Source organism: Orycteropus afer, unplaced genomic scaffold (assembly GCF_000298275.1).
Source record: "Orycteropus afer afer isolate SDZICR_OR568_19922 unplaced genomic scaffold, OryAfe1.0 scaffold00030, whole genome shotgun sequence".
In the NCBI taxonomy this organism is placed as follows: domain Eukaryota; kingdom Metazoa; phylum Chordata; class Mammalia; order Tubulidentata; family Orycteropodidae; genus Orycteropus; species Orycteropus afer.
The window spans coordinates 8,716,184-8,732,710 of NW_006921617.1; the positions used below are offsets into that span (position 1 = coordinate 8,716,184).

General features: G+C 41.9%; 1 protein-coding gene across 1 annotated transcript in view; it reads right to left on the reverse strand.

Moving 5' to 3' along the window:
* Positions 1–7,603: 7,603 nt before the first annotated feature.
* LAMA3 (laminin subunit alpha 3) overlaps positions 7,604–16,527 on the reverse strand; it is a 434,613-nt gene continuing 425,689 nt past the window's right edge. Inside the window, exons 70-75 of the mRNA XM_042780249.1 lie at positions 14,725–14,865; positions 12,571–12,730; positions 12,340–12,470; positions 10,312–10,405; positions 8,565–8,684; positions 7,604–7,749 (exon numbers count right to left, since the gene is read on the reverse strand). Coding sequence (XP_042636183.1) covers positions 7,604–7,749; positions 8,565–8,684; positions 10,312–10,405; positions 12,340–12,470; positions 12,571–12,730; positions 14,725–14,865 — 792 coding nt within the window. The remainder of the gene's footprint in view (positions 7,750–8,564; positions 8,685–10,311; positions 10,406–12,339; positions 12,471–12,570; positions 12,731–14,724; positions 14,866–16,527) is intronic.

Below are 16,527 nucleotides of genomic sequence, written 5' to 3' on the forward strand. Positions count from 1 at the left end.
TTATTTGTATCTACAAGTCTTCCAACTTCTCTCTTAAACCATGTGGTTAGAGAAAGAAGGGGCTGCCTTTACTTGGTTCTGAAGCTTTGTAGGTAGTGAAAATGCAGGAATTAGGAGACTTGATTTCCAGTACTTACTTTAACACTATTTTAAAGTAGCTGCTTGATGCTACTTCAAAATGTAGATAAAAATCTCTCTTCTCTTTGTTTTTCATGGTCAGAATGAAATGAGACTATATGTTAAACTGATTTCTAGGCTATAAAGTGCTCTACATATATAACGTATCATTAGAACCAACACAATTTTTATTAAGAAGATATTCCCCATTGTTAAAAAGAACAAGCAAACAGCGGCAGCAGAGTTGATTCTGAACCCATGCATGTCAGAGTACAACTGTGCTCATAGGCTTTCCAACGGCTGACTTTTTGGAAGTAGATTGCCAGGCCTTTCTTCCAAGGTGCCACTGGGTGGACTTGAACTATCACCCTTTTGGTTAGCAGTCAAGTTCATTAGCCTTTTGTACATCTCATTGGTAAGCAAGTAAAAATTCACATCACAAGCTGATTCTTAATTATTCAGTTAAATGCATCCTCATGGATCAGAGAATTCTTGATTTTTCTTGGCACAATGGACAAATAAAGTAATTTTTATTATTTCTGTGGAAAAACAAGAACTAGTTATATCACAAATATTGTCAAAGCCTAGGACAAGGTTTCTCTGTGCCTAAGTTTGAGTTCCCCAGAAGCAGGTACTGGGCAAGGATTTAAGTGCAAGCAGTTTTTTTCTGGGAAGTTGATGGAACCCCAGCATGGGGGACAGAGGAAGAAGTGAGCCGTCTGAGTGGGGGCAACCCATAGAACGTTATCAAGCCAGCTACTGCTGTGGGTGATTGGAGATCAATCCTGCAGGAGAAACCCTGGGAAGTGTAGAATGAATGCTTCTGAATTATAAAACCAGAGGGATGCTCCTGGGAATGCTATTCCCCCATGCGGCTGACCTGCCCCATATGTGAGCAAAGCTGACTTCAGCAGCCAAAGAAAGCCTTCAGTCAAAGAAATGCAGGGCTGGCATTTGGAAGTCAGGCCAGTGCGCCCCGAAGTGGTGAAGGTGAAGGGCTATGAGCTGGACACCGGCAAGCTCTACTACAGAGGTTCTTAATTTGAAATTTATCTTATTTATGCACACAGCAATGCTGAACAACATAAGGGGAAAATGACTCCCTCCACTGTTTGCTTCCTTTGAATGGCAAGCCAGGGAAAGTGGTAACATAGATCACAAACAGACTAGGATATTCCTTTATTAGCTTTTTGACTATCATGCTTTTGAACATTTAGATCCCTTTCTTAGCCTAATTAAAACCACAAGAAAGTATCTGACTTCTGAGGTTCTCACTCCTTGTTTTGCAGTGTTGTAAACAGTAATATTAGCAATGACAGTCCCATAGCAATTTTTACACCCAGGGAGGTACTTTGTCAGACTTCTTGAATATTCTAAACCACATGACAGAAAACTTGCATGCTTAAACCTCAGTGAGATGACAGTCCCAACACAGAAAGAAGTGGCTCGGATGCAAGAGACTTTTAACAGCAAAGGCTTTTCTCTGAATGGTGAGCAGAGGGGGAGGGGGACTTTCCTCTTGTTAAGGGGAAGGAGATGGATTATGAGGAACTAAGGGGCAGGAGACCAATCGCACTGGGAGCTGGGCTTGTCAGGAGCTGTCAAGCAGTGGTAGGACTTCAGCCCAGGAAGCTCCTGGTACAGAAATCCCACAATGCGTTTAAATTTCCTGACAGAGGCCTCACCCACCAAGGGCAGTGCCTTTCTTGGGAAAACATGGAAATTAGAGATCTTATTCTACGTTTGACAGTACTGAAGCTGAATGTCAGATATATTCAGTCCTTTATTATTCAGAATATAGACTTTATTCCTGAAGAAGCATGTTTCCTACAGGAATATTCCTACTATATTTCTGTAGTAGGAACAGGACTCATACACTGAGCTTTTCCTCTCGGATGGACATGTCCATGCTACACCACCAGATGTTCTGTTCCATTATCATTGTCCAGGAATGCATGCTCCCTGAGTATGAGTCCACTAAAGTGACTCATTAATTAGTAAAAGCCTTTTACACAAGGGATGGTTGAATCCATAAGCGTGTGCTGTGCTGTGTGCATTCATGAAGACTGAAGTGATGCAGAAGGTTCCGGCCCTTTACTCTCTCAAACTCCCAATTCTCATTTTATCAAGGACTCAATGTACACTAAAATAAACCACACATTCAAAATTTATGGGGAATAAAACCTTCTGGCAATAGAAATGTACATTTTACATTCTCAGGTGTTTTGGTCCTCTAGTGCTGCTCTAACAGAAAATACCACAAATTGGTGGTTTTGAACAGACAGGAACTTATTCTCTTACAGTTTAGGAGGTTAGAAGTCTGAGTTCAAAGTACCAGCTCTAGGGGCTAAGTGAAGGCCCCTTAACCTTGAGCTTCAGCTCTGCCTCTTGCTCTTGGCTCACTGAAGTGGAGGCATCTCTTAGCGTAGGCAGCTGCTGGCTGCTGAGGCCGACAAATCCAAAGTCAACAAATAAAATGGCACAGTCTTAAGATTGCCAAACAACATGGCAGGACACTAGTTCAAGTCCAGAGACAGTCCTAAGATCGGCAGGACATGGCAGGCTACTGCATGAAGACTCAACTCCATGCAGGGTCCAAGCATGCCAAAAAGCTGCAAAGCTGCTTGCTATGTACTGGCAGCAGACCACATCCCTAAGGCAACTCAGCTGCTCCACCAGATTCCACCATGGAGCTGATTACCAGTCTCATCATGTGGACTAACTACATCCAGCTGCCCAGCTACTCAAGACCAGGCCCAGCCAAGTTGACACACAACTTAACTACCATATTGGCTCATATAAGTCTTTATAAGGAAGGGAGGAAAAAAATCCAGTAAATAGTATTTATCATCTCAGGACCCTGCTCTCAACTTTGAGAGAGTAATTGAGCAAATGATTGACAGGGATATTCCAATTTAGTCTCTGCTGTAATCTGTGTTTTCCATCCTCAGACATTTACATATTATTCTGGCATATTGTTTGGCAAATGAAGAAACTGGAAATATTAAACACCTGCCATTTACCACCCCTACTCTTCCCATTACCATCCATATTAAGAAAAAAGAGTTTCTTCTTTGGGTTTCCTTGTTGGGGTTTGGGTAGGGTGGTGAGAGCCTCTATTGGTAGCCTCTATTACAAAGGTTCTTAATTTGACATACATCTTATTTATGAGGAGCTCTGGTGCTGTAGTAACTAAGGCATTTGACTGCTCACCAGAAGGTTGGCAGTTCAAACCCACCAGCCACTCCTAGGAAGGAAGATTGGGTGATCCACTTCCGCAGTGATACCTCCTTAGAAAGCCAAGGAGGGGTCACAGTGAGTCAGATCTGACTCGATGGCAGTGAGTGAGTGTGTCTTATTTATGTGCACATTTCCTGCATTATCTGTGTCCTTAGAATGGGCAAGTGGTAACATAAATCACTACTAGGATACTTCTTTAGGTTTTTTACTTTCATTCTCTGAACATTTAAATTCTTTTCCTAGAATATTTAAAACCACAAGGAAGTATTCAGTTTCTGAGGCTTTCACTCCATGTTTTTTGTTATAATAGTGACACTAACAACAACACTCTCATAGCATTTTTACATCCAGGGAGGTGATTTCTCAGACTTCTTGAATATTCTAAACCACATGACAGAAAACTTGCATGCTTAAACCTCAGCTGAGATTAGAGGAGACTTGAGATTTTATCTGTTTAACTCCTGGATATGTTGCCTTAAGCCCTTCATGGGGAACCCTTATGATAGTTTTGAACTCAAAGAGAGCCAACTTCCAAGGTCAGGGAGGAAGAAGACAGCAGGCTGTGACTATCACTGAGGTTAAGCTGCTACTAAGGCCTGGTGATCTATGTCTGAGAAATCAGCCACTGAAAACTTTTTGTTGGATCCCATTGTGTGTGGGGTTGCTATGTGTCAGGAGCTGACTAGATGGCAACTCACAGCAATGACAGAAGAAAGCACATTACAATATTCAAGCAGTACCTTGATCTTTTTCTGGAAACATATCACACACTTGGCACTGGTTTGGAGCTACTCAAGTAGTGACATGTTCTGCAATCTTGGCTGTGTTTGTGGCTTCACATCAATTCCAGGGAGTTAATGATATATTAAATGATAAAAAAAAAAAAAAAAAAAGGAGCTCTGGTGGCATAGTGGGTAAGACATATGGCTGCTAACCAGAAGGTTCAAACCCACCAGCTGCTCTGCGAGAGGAAGATGAGGCAATCCACTTCTTTAAAGATTTACAGCCTTGAAAATCCAATGGGGGTCTCTATGAGTCAGAATCAACTCAATGGCTATGGGTTATAATGATAAATTGTCCACTTTCCTAGGTGGTTTACAGAATCAGCTGTTGAGTTGAAAACTCATGAGCTTGTTACATGTTTCAAGGTGCGATGATTTTGACTCAGATCAGCCTGGATCACAGTTGGCCACTAAAAGCTATTCAAACAGCTACTCCCTGTTTTGTAAACTGTAGGTGGGCCTTGATGGGTTTATATTTAGTGGCATCAGAGGCAGAGTTCGGTTAAGTGATTCTAAGTCTGAATTCCCTTTTGGGGATCAATTTGGCAATAGTTAACAACCACCATAAAAAGGTTCATATCTGATATAGGGTTACCATGGGTGTAGAAAAAATTCAGTAATGCTGTGTACTGAGAAATGAGGTCAAGAAATGCCTGAGAGATGTTGAAGAAAGTGAGTCTGTAAAGGCACGCAGTTACTTTTACAGTTATTTTGGGCCCCTGAAACAACTGCTGTCCAGGGAAATGACCAGTTGGTTTTATCATGATCCAGACCCCACTTCACTGGCCCAAAATGAAACCAACTGTGGACCTGTATTGAATGGTCAAAGTCAACTCCCAGTGATCCTGCTCATATCGAGGCCAGCCCAATTTGCGTGAGCCTGTCATCCAGGAAGGTCTCTGGGTGGCACAAATGGTTTGGGCTTGACTCTTACCCTAAAGGTTAGTGGTTTGAACTCACCCAGAGGCACAATGAGGAAAAGCCTGGTGATCTGCTTCCATAAAGATTACAGGCAAGAAGAACCCTATGGAGCAGTTCTACTCTGTAACACATGGGGTCTCTATGGGTTGGAATCAACTCAACCTGCAAGGGCTTTGGTTTGGTTTTGGATGAGCCAGGACGAAGATAACAGCAGTAATATTTGCATGGCACTTGGCAGTTTACAAATAATTTCTATGACGGTTCAGCTGCAGAGGCTGTAAGCATCCTTTTTCAAAAAATACACATTTACAATCTGAGAATAGTCACGTGGAGGGATTTCTGTTTCCTGAACTGTAACTCCATCTGTGGTACTCGCTGCTACTTTCTGATGCCTAGGATAATCAGCAAAGGCAGATGGGCAGCTGTTCTTCAAACTACTACAAAATAAAGGAAAGCCCACAGCCACTCTCTAGTGCGTCTAGAAAGTGCTAACAAATAACCACCCTTAATGAATAATAACTCTGTTGATCCTGTCAAGTTAACACCAGTAAATCAGAGGAGAATCATGGGTTTAGTATAGACTTGCCAAAGGCAGGTAAAATGGATGCTCTTCATGCAGGGAGAGGTTGATGTGGTAATTAAAGTTCTATGTCAACTTGGTTGGCCCAGGTTGAGTGGCTGAGCAGCTGGTGGTAGTTATTCCCCATGATGAGACTGGCGATCCACTCTTTGGTGGGATCTATCATAAGCAGCTGAGTAGCTGCATTAGGGATGTGGTCTACTTCCTGTATATAAGCTGCAGCTTTAGGAATGGTCTCTAGCTTATGGCATGCTTGGACCCTGCATGTAGCCGTGTCGTTGTTCAGCAGGCTGCCATGCTCTGCTGACCTTGGCACTTAAAATAGACTTGAATCAGTGGCCTGCCATGTGGTTTGGTAACCTTGAGACTGTGCCATTTTATCTGTCGACCTTGGGCTTGTTAGCCTCAGAAGCCAGTAGCTGCCTTAGTGAAGAGATGCCTCTAGCTTCAGTGGGCCAGGAGCAAGAAGCAGAGCTGAAGCCCAAGGTCGAAGGGCTTTCACACAGTCCCTAGAGCCTGGCACTTTGAACTTGGACTTAAAGCCTCCAAACTGTAAGAGAATAAACTCCTGTTTGTTCAAGCCATCCCATTTGTGGTATATTCTTGTCAGAGCGGCACTAGGTAACCAGAACAGTTGAGTTCCTGCGGGGTAACTGTCAGGAGGGTTTTCATAAAAATCAGTGATTTCAGAAAGTACATGCAATTGAACTTCCAAACCAAAATGGCATCCCTGAGGGTCTACCACCTTCTGTGAATACCTTCTATTGAGTATCTTCTGTGATGGGGACCTTGCTACCTCTCCACAAGACCACTCCATTTTTTTTACAGAGATGATTGTTGGAATGTATATCCATAAGACTGCAGCATGAAGGTCATAAAAGAGCACTGAGTTCTCCTATGGCTCATTTTCAGAAGTGTAGGGTATATGGTTAGAAGGATACCACATAGGATTCCTATATCCTATTTTTAACATTATTTGTTATTTTTCTCCTGAAGGATAAATACAGTTTAGAAGGTCCAGAAATGTTAGCATAGTCTTCTTTGTCAGGAGAAATGGCACTGGGTAATAATACTGGTCTAATACATCCTCCATTGTCTTGTAAATAAAACTAAAAGTGACCACTCCTTCCTATTGACTTCTGCTAGCTTGCCACACAAATCTTTAACCATAGTATGTGTATCCATCTCATCTCACCTACCTGATAGTTCTTGTCCTCAAGGAGCTGATAATCATAACATAGACTTCCTTGGTAGCAGATTGGGGAAGGTGAGAGTTGGGAAGCCAAATGGAATTACAGGCTCATTAAGTCATTTTCTTAGTTATTTACCATTTTATGATTATGATCTGATTCCTCAGTTGAATGACACAGTCCTTAAGGGCAGTAATTATTTCCTGCGTTTTACTGGAGTTACAACAGTTAGCACACACAGGACCTCATTTGTATGTGCTCAATAATTATTTGAGAAAACTGTGATGTAGGGAGCATATTGAAGAGGTAGCTGAAGAATTGATACAATTAACAATGACCATTAAGCTACTGGCTTTATGCTAATGACACTTCATCATTTAAAGAGTACACTGCATTTATTTACTCCATAAATTATAACCCTGTAACATATTTAAAAGTTTTGTATTTTTAAAGTGCTTTAAAAGATATTTCATTTTTTAACAAGTGGAAAATAATGTTCTTTAAAAGACATTTATTTTAATGAAAAATAATATTACCAAAAGAATATAATAATTTGTTCATCTTCAAGAAATGAGATTTTTATATAAAACATCATTAAGTGCCAAAATGTCAGAATGATGGGACTACATGGTCAGAATCCAAAATTAGATTTGCTATTTAAACCTGTTCAGATGGTGTCTTAAGTCAGGAATGATATTGCATGGGGTGAGGGAGGTGCCTCGGGTAATCCGTGCTTTTGAAAGTGTATTTCCTTGTTGTGTAACAGGCTCAAGTTAATGATCAGGGCAGCCATTGAGACTGACAGTCCCCTGGACTTCTGCAGCTTTAGTGACATGGACAGGAATGTGGTTGACTTGAATGTTCTTCAGACAGCCAAAAAATGAATTCCACACAGGTAGCTTCAGCATCTTTAAATTGGCTGAAAGAGAAAAGGGAGAGCCATTCAATGGATAACATAAACTGTCAAATTAATGCACCTCGTATTTTTAAAATCGTCTTCTTAGAAAGAGCTCAAGAGATCCTCTGTCTTAGTCTGCCCAGCCATTTCCTCCTCTTTAAGCAGGCTGCCTACACACCACCTATTGGGATAAATGAGCAATTAGGCAATCCTTCAAATTCTTCAAAGAAGATTTCATCTCCTAATTCAACAGATAACAATTCCTGTGCTTCTTATAGTCATGAAAGACCTATAAAATTAATAGGTAAAGTATTAGAGAAACATAAAATGATGAAAGGTGGAAAGGCTGTTGCCAGGCAAAATTCCATTCTTAATACTTGACTACATCTCAACCTGCCTAATTCTCCCATTCTGGTCCCACAAATCTTAATAACTCACTCATAAGACTGGAGTGGACACAAAATTTTCAGCCCTTTCCCTGATTCTTTGCTGATAGAAGGCTTCAAGGTTAACGCGGCCTCTTACGAGATACTTGTAAATTACAGGCTTGAAACAAAGTTGGGCAATCTACTTCCGTAGTGATACTGCCTTGGAAACCCAATGAGGGTTGCTATGAGTTGGATCTGACTGGACGGCAATGAGTTTGGTTTTCGGTAATGCTGGCAACTGAGTTTCTCAAGTGTTGGAGCCACGGTCCTCACCATCTCCATCTTCTGGCCAATGGCTGCCGTGTAACCAGCTGTGGGCCAGGGCTTCCCATTTGTTGGGTTCAGATGACAATGTTAAGTGGTGGCATGGGAAAAATGGTACGTAGAAGAAGTTAGGACAAGAGTTACCTGGGACATCCCCGATGTATAGTGGCTCTTGAGCGCTGGCAGATGGGAAGGTGAGATGTCCAGCTGTGTAGCTATTGTCTGTGTCTAGTTCCAGGTGCAGGATGTGTTGTTTTATGGTGACTGGGGAAAAAAGATGCAAGTCAAGTCAATTTCTCGGGGAGAGGCCCGCCCACTGTCCCCACTGTCTTCAGCTTAACTTATTCCTATCGGACTATGGAAGAACTGGTCTGCAGGAATTTGGTCAACCTAGATTTATGATGACCTAACCTCTGAACATCAGGCAATGTCAAGACACTTCCACATATGTTACCAAGTTTAATGCTTAAAATAAGTCTGTGAGGAAGATACTACCATTCCTATTTCACAGATAGGCGCTCTGGTGGCATAGTGCCCAAGGCATTTGACTGCTAACCAGAAGGCTGATGGTTCAAACCCACCAGCCACGCCTCAGAAGGAAGGTTGGGCAATTTACTTCCATAGTGATACTGCCTCGGAAACCCAAGGGGTGTCGCTATGAGTCAGGACTGACTTGATGGCAGTGAGCTTGGTTTTGATTTTTTTGATTTCATAGATGGAGTCTCTGGGTGGTATAAATGGTTAATGTGCTTTGTTACTAACTAAAAGATTGGCAGTTCAAGTCTCTCCAGAACCACCTCAAAAGAAAGGATAGTAACCTACTGAAAAATCAGTCACCGAAAACCCTGTGGAGCACGTTCTTCTCCGACACACATGGGGTCACCATGAGTCAGAGTCGATGCTACAGCAACTGTTTGTTTTTTTATTTCATAGACAGATACTGTGACTCATTGAGGAGTCTGACAACATGATTTGGTTATAAGTTGAAAGAGTTATAGGATTCAGTCTCTGGTTGCCTGTCTCCCAAGGCCATGCTTATTTCCCATGATCTCAGCTACTTCCCAAGAAGACCTGAACTTCTGAAGATCAACTCTGAGGTCAATAGTTTTTGATCCTCTGAACAAAATCCCTCCCATGTTAACGATCTCAGCTAATTTCAGGGTAGTTAGCTTTCAAATTAGCTAAGAAGAGACCACTTTTTACAAAAGGCCTTTTAGCCCAATACAGGTTAGTATGTCTCTAAACTAATGTCTACGAGTTACTAATAAAATAGCAGATTATATTTGAGAGGATATGCCTGTTCTCCACCCAAGAGTTTGCTTAATAGTTTCCATTAACATATAAATGGTTGTTGAAAAAAATAACCCAACGATGAGATGAGTGTTAACAATATAATAGAAAGAGCAAATAGTTCCTGAGCACTGACTATGCACCCATATCGGCCAAGCACTTTACAGTTATCTCACTTAGTTCTCACAACTTTATAAAGTATGCACTATTTCTATCTCCATTTTATAGATGAGGAAACTCAAAGTAAAGAACAATTAAGTAAGTTGCCCAAGATCACACAAGGTTAAGGGATGGAAAGATTTGAACTCTGTTCTTTTTGTCTTCAGAGCCAGAATGGAAATCACAATATTATACTATCTTGAGAAAACAAACATAGCTTGTCAGTTTGCTGGGCTCAATAAATAAATCAGTATATTATGTAGAACTGGAGGCACAACTATACACTTAGGGCTGAGAACAGACCTGTCAGTGTGATGGGCTGATCCTGACCTGGTCAAGCTCTATGGGACTGATGGACGGAGGTTACATTTGGGACATTCACATCAGGATGGGAAGGGTCTGTTTCAGTGCATGAACAGGATGTTCATACAGGATGTCATACCTGCCACTGAGTGCCACTGTCCATCACACAGAGACTGCTTTGGTGTGACTGATGTTGAGATCCCACCTGCCCCACTGTCCACAGAGGCTGTGACCTGGAACACACAAGCATTTTCCTATTTCCTTTGCAAGTTAGGTGGAGCCAGTTTCCCCTGCTATCTTTCCTTCCCAGCCCATGCCACCCTGACAGTCTGGAGCACTTTAGATTGTGGTCTCATCTCCTGTATCAGGTGTTGCTGGGTGATGCAAATGATTAACTGATTAATGTGCTCAGCTGCTAAGTAAGTCCATGCAGAGGTGCCTTGAAAGAAGATTGGTGATCTACTTCCAAACCCTATGGAGCACAGTTCTACTCTGGCACATGGGTCACCATGAGTTCAAGTCAACTCAATGGCTACTGGTTTTATCCCCTCCTCCCACCAGGTAACCACAAGGGATCCAATGCTTCAGAAGAATCCCTCTGCTGCATTTTGCCAAGGCAAGCAAGTTGTTAGCCCAGGGCCTGCCTGAGTTACTGCCAGTGGCAAAGCCAAAGGTGACTGATTAATACTGAAGATCTTCCTTAGCAATTAGTATGTGACAGGGGCTCTGTTTAGAAGGACACGTGGAATTTGGAAGGCAAAAATGCTGGCTGAGGCCTATACCCTGCTGCAAGGGCCACTCAATTATAACTCAACAAATGCATTACTTGTGGAGAGGTTATCATCCAAGAAATTTAAAAAGCTGACTGCTTTTGTACTGGGGATGAGTCGGGGGTCAGGTACTCAACATGCATAATCCCCCATTCCCATGCTCTAGGTCAAGGTCTCTTTCACTATTTTCCAAGGGTTGACTCAAGGTGAATGAAATGAGAGGGCTAAAATAAGCATATCTATAAATAATTTACATTTAATTTGCATGTAGCTAGACTGCATAGCCTAGTCTCTGGCAGTTTTCAAGCTCCACAACTCACTGCAGATATGCAAGTCAGCAGGTCTTCTGTTCACTCTTTGTGATTATTGCTATCCACAAACTCTCACTAGAGACCCTCCCTAACCCCTTCTTGGAAAAGTCGGCCTTGCCCCAGCTGCTCAGCAAGCTGAGAGTTGGCTGCATCTCTGGGTTACCAAGACCACCAGCTCAGACCTCAAGACTGCAACGTCAATAAAAGTGTGTTAGGAGTTGTGGTTGTTTTTCTTTCCTCTGTGATTTTTCTCTCTCTCCCATTTAGTAAATTGTAGAAGGATGGAGGTGACAGAAAATGGCATATTATCAATCTTGGATGTGAGGCCTTAACTAAGAGAAGCGTTCTGGAAGAATTTGGTTTTAAGGAGACTTTTCAAGGAGGAAAGAAATGACACTAGGTAGTTGAAAATAAGATGTTGGCTCAGGCCTGTGAGTGATGGGGAGGAAGAGGCAGCAGAAGAATGATCTGAAGAAGGAATCTATGAAAGACCAAGGGAAGCTGGTTTGTAAAAACCCAGTGGCAGCATGGCCGCAGGGGCTGGAAGGGCTGGTGAGTTGTGTAGAGAGAATAAGGAGAATCCGAGACCCGATACACCGGGCCACAGCATGGGTGTGATGCGCTGTAGACATCTGGCGAGAAAATCTGGCCCACTACTCCTGGAACTAGCCTTGTGAGTAAAGAAGAGATGTGGTGAGGGTGAAGAGGAGGAGGAAAAATTACATTAGGTATAGGTCACTTCCTATAATCTTGATATGATATGAAAAGCGTTGTCCACATTTTACAGATAAGGAAATGGAACCTGGAAGAGGTTAAGGAACTTGCCTAAGGCCATATAACTAAGTGGTCAAGCTGGAACTCAACCCAGCTTGTTTGGGTTTTCCCAATTTTAAAGAAGAACAGATAATATGATATAAAATTACTTGCTAAAGGAAAATGGTAAGTTAGCCCTGAAGTAAGCCCTTTTCAATACAAGGTTGGATTCTATTCTCTTATTATAACTTCACCAAATGTGGTCTCCAGAAATGGGATCAGTTTCTAATGTGAATCCATATACCCTTCCCAACCCAGCTGACTGATACGCACCTTTCCTGCCTCCATATAAACACTTAAGTACTTTTCAAGTTGACTTCCAATGTGTATTAGGATCCCAGTGAGACTTCTTGGGCGAATGCTGAAAACAAGCTTAAATTCTGGACCCAGCGATACAGAATTAGCTTTAAAAAGATTTAAAAAAAGGTTAAAGCATCAAAATTAAAGACAAAGGATGGAGTTCTTAAGATTCAAAGACATGAACTCTACCAAATGGATCCTTACCTAGGATAACATGGCCTCCTCCTTGGGAGAAATAAATGCCTTTCTCCAAAGAGCCTCCCAAGCAGGGAGACACTCCAAAGCTTGCGGAGGGGCTATCCAAGGGTTTCAAATCCAACTGAAAGTTCTTCAGGCATCCCACAAAGCTGTTTTTGGGGAGGCTCTACAACCAAGCAGAAGAGAAAGCAAACTTCATTACCCACAATTCTCAAAAACGAATGGGTAGCCAAGGTAAAGGCAGCATGGTGGCAAAAGGGGAAGTTAAGTCTATCCTTGCTGCTTCAAGGAGTCAGGTGGGCCTGATTATTTCATTTGGATCCCTACCCACAGCATGAAGAAAAAGCTGGATACCAGGTCTAGTGGGTGGTCACAGTTTGAAGGTGCCATAAACCAAGAGAAGTGTATTTAGGGGGTAGGAGTAGGTTGCGAGCTAGTGCTGGAACAAGAACAGGGAGGTTGGCTTAACCCTGGTCCTACACAAAGATCTGCGATGGGAAAAATTTCCACTTTACAGCTCACAGATCTCACCATTTCTTTGCAGGTACAAGCCATCTCTTAGGGTTTCATGAGCTGGGGTGATAGTTTAATGCAAGGCAGCTGACTGTCTAAAGAGGCCAAAAAAATTCCAAAAATAATGAAGTGTAAAAAGGTTCTCTACGTTGTTGGTTTCACTGTGCCACCAACAAATCATGAATGCCACAGAGTTAAAAATAAGACGCAGTTTGTCATTAGTGGGTGTGCATGGAGACCGTGCCTGCCTAAAGCTGGCCTGGAACAGGGTTTATCATCTGGGGCCCAGGGATGGGCTTCTGGGGGTCTGCAAGCCCTTAAATGATATACCAGATGTTCTCTGAATGTGCATTTTCTGGGGAGTTGGACTGTAGCTTACATCAGACTCTCAAAAAAGTGAGGATTCATTGAATCTCTAAGGTCCCTTCTAGAATCAATACTTTTAGACCCAGAAATCCTATATCACATATGTAATATATAGTAATTTTAAGGAAAAAATGATGATATTAGAGATATGTGTGGCACCAGTATGAATGATAAGCTACTTATTTGGCTCCATATTCTTTTCTCAAGATTTGTCATGTTGTGCAATGAAGAGTCTATATCTGAAATCAAACTCACTCCATCAGAGGCTTTAACAATATTCAGTCCCTAAGGGAATTCAGAAGGAGCTCTGGTGGCATAGTGCCTAAGGCATTTGACTACTAACCAGAAGGTTGGTGGTTCACATCCACCAGCCACTCCAAGGAATGAAGAATGGGCAATCTACTTCCATAAAGATTTACCATCTCAGAAACCCAAAGGGGGTCACTGTGAGTTTAAACTGACTCCATGGCAGTGAGTTTGGTTTGGGTTTTTTAAGGGATTTCAGAAGCAGGCACTATTCTATCGGATGTTGCCCACTCTTTGAAACGGGAGGGTTAAAAAGAAAAAAGGAGGAAACCAATGACTCAAAGAAGAAACTAATATATAAGACTAATAGTCTACATAACCATGGTTTCACCTTCCTTGAGACCAAGAACTAAATAGTGCCCAGCTACCCCTACTAACTGTTCTGCCCAGGGTCACAACAGATGGTCCCGGACAGAATGGGACAAAATGTAGAACAAAACTCAAATTTCTAAAAAAAAAGGTCAGACTTACTAGACTGGTAGAGACTAGAACCTCCAAGGCTATTTCCCTGGGAAACCCTTTCAACTTGGAACTCAAATCACTCCCAGAGGTCACCTATCAGACAAGAGTGGCTTATAAAATAAATAAAATTACTTGTGAGTATTGTGTTCCTCTACACAGTCATCTAAATGAGATTTCATGGTCAATATTTACCCTAAACAAAAGATGATAAAGTAAGGGGGGAGGGGACAAGGAAGCTAGATTAATGGAAAGATAACAACCAGGATGGAAATAATGAGAATGCTGACACACTGTGAAAAGTGTAACCAATGTCACTGAATAACATGCACAGAAATTAGTAAACAAGAACCTAATTTTCTATGTAAATTTTCTCTGAAATCACAATAAAATATTTTTAAAACCCAAGAGCCATTAAATATTTTGAAATTCTTGAATATACTAAGTGATTATAATGATTACTGTATATTTTAAGGAAAATTATTTTTATTGATGGCTCTGAGTGTAACCATTTACCTTTGGTGTCCCTGATGGAGATGATCCCAGGTAAACTGGTGTTCTGATGCGGAAGGTAGAATTTCCAGACAAACTCCCTTCCTGGGCCCTTAGACCATCCACAACCAAGCGCCCCCTTTTCCCATCTTGCCCGAACACCACCTGAAGAGTGAAGAAAGAAAGTTGATTACATATTTACCCTTCACAATCAGTGCTGTGTTTTATTAGTGGTCACAGAAAATTTTAAACAGTTTTTCTGTCCCCTCAAATAGCTTTATAAAACAAGAGCTTTTCCTCCCTAGTGTTGTCATCATCATTTGTTAGATACTGAAATAAGTGAACTAAAAAACTGCTACCTATTGCTCAAAAACAAACCGATAAAATGATATCATTGCTACGATGGAAATTTATACCAAAAAATAACCAATGAAAAGCCTAAGGCACATAAATAAACACCACTGACATGAAGTTGATTCTGACCCTGTGACCCCTGATTCAGTAGGACAGAACAGAACTGTCCCATAGGGTTTCCAAGGCTGCCTCATTTTCTCCTGCAGAGTGGCTGGTGGGTTTGAACCACTGACCTTTTGGTTAGCAACTGAACGCCTTAAGCACTATGCTACCTGAGCTCCTCATAAAATGGAGGGGAAGCAATAGTTTGTGTAGTGTTGAGAGAAGGGTAAATTACTCTCGTCCTTGATCAGGGCTACTGTGCAAAAAGAAAGTGGCTATTTCTTTTCAAATGAGAGGATATCAACTTTGTTATCAGGTGGTTATGAGACAATTCACTAATGTCTCCCAAATGTATATGCTCTGCTAGGACATCTAGCCTCTACTGCCTACTGACACATGGCATTTAACATCTGACAGGCAACTCAACCCTAGTATGTTCACAGAAGGACTGCTAGTCTTTCTCAGCTCTCACCTGTTCTTTCCTGGCCACACCCATCTCCTCTCTCTCTTTCCCATCTCAGTAAAAGCCCAACCATTGATCCAGTTACTGCTCCAACATCATAGTGCCTGTTATTGATGCCTCTCTTTCTTTCACACTCCAATTCATCAGAAAGCTCTCTTGGCTCTGCTTTCAGAAGCTATCCCAGAGGGGTCCACTTCTCTCCATCTCCACCATGGCCTTGCTAAGCAAAGGCAGTATCCATCTGGTCTCCCCACTTCTCCTCTAACCTCCTTTTAATTCCTTCTGCTAGAGTGAATTTAACAAATATAAATTTGTTGACTGCTAACCAGAAGGCTGGCGGTTCAAATCCACCAGCCACTCCTTGGCAGGAAGATTGGGCAATCTACTTACCACCTCGGAAACCCAAGGAGGGGTCGCTATGAGTCAGATCTGACTTGATGGCAGTGAGTTATTTTGAGTTTTAACTCTTCTATGTAAGTCTCTCTAAAAGCTTCAGAGATACTCTTGATTAAAACCCCAAATCCTTACCTTGGCCTTCAAATCTTAACACGATCTGGGTCCTGCCTTTCTATCACCATTTCTTACTATTTTCTGTTTTGTTCACTCAGCTAATTCCCACCCCAGGGTCCTTGTGCTTGCTCTTCCCCTCTGCCTGGAGTACCGTTCTTATAACTGTATGACTGTCACTTCTTGTAGGGGACCTTCCTTGATACCCTATTCAAAGAGATCTCTGTTATTGCCTTACCTAGCTTTGCTGTTTATTTCAAAGCCCTTACCAGTTTCTCACATTATACTAGATATTTTTTGTTTAAATGCTCCAGGAGGGCATATGAATTAAATATCTATTGAATGACTGAGTGTAACTTGGCAAGTCACTTACCTTTTCTGAGGTCCAGTTTTCTCATCAG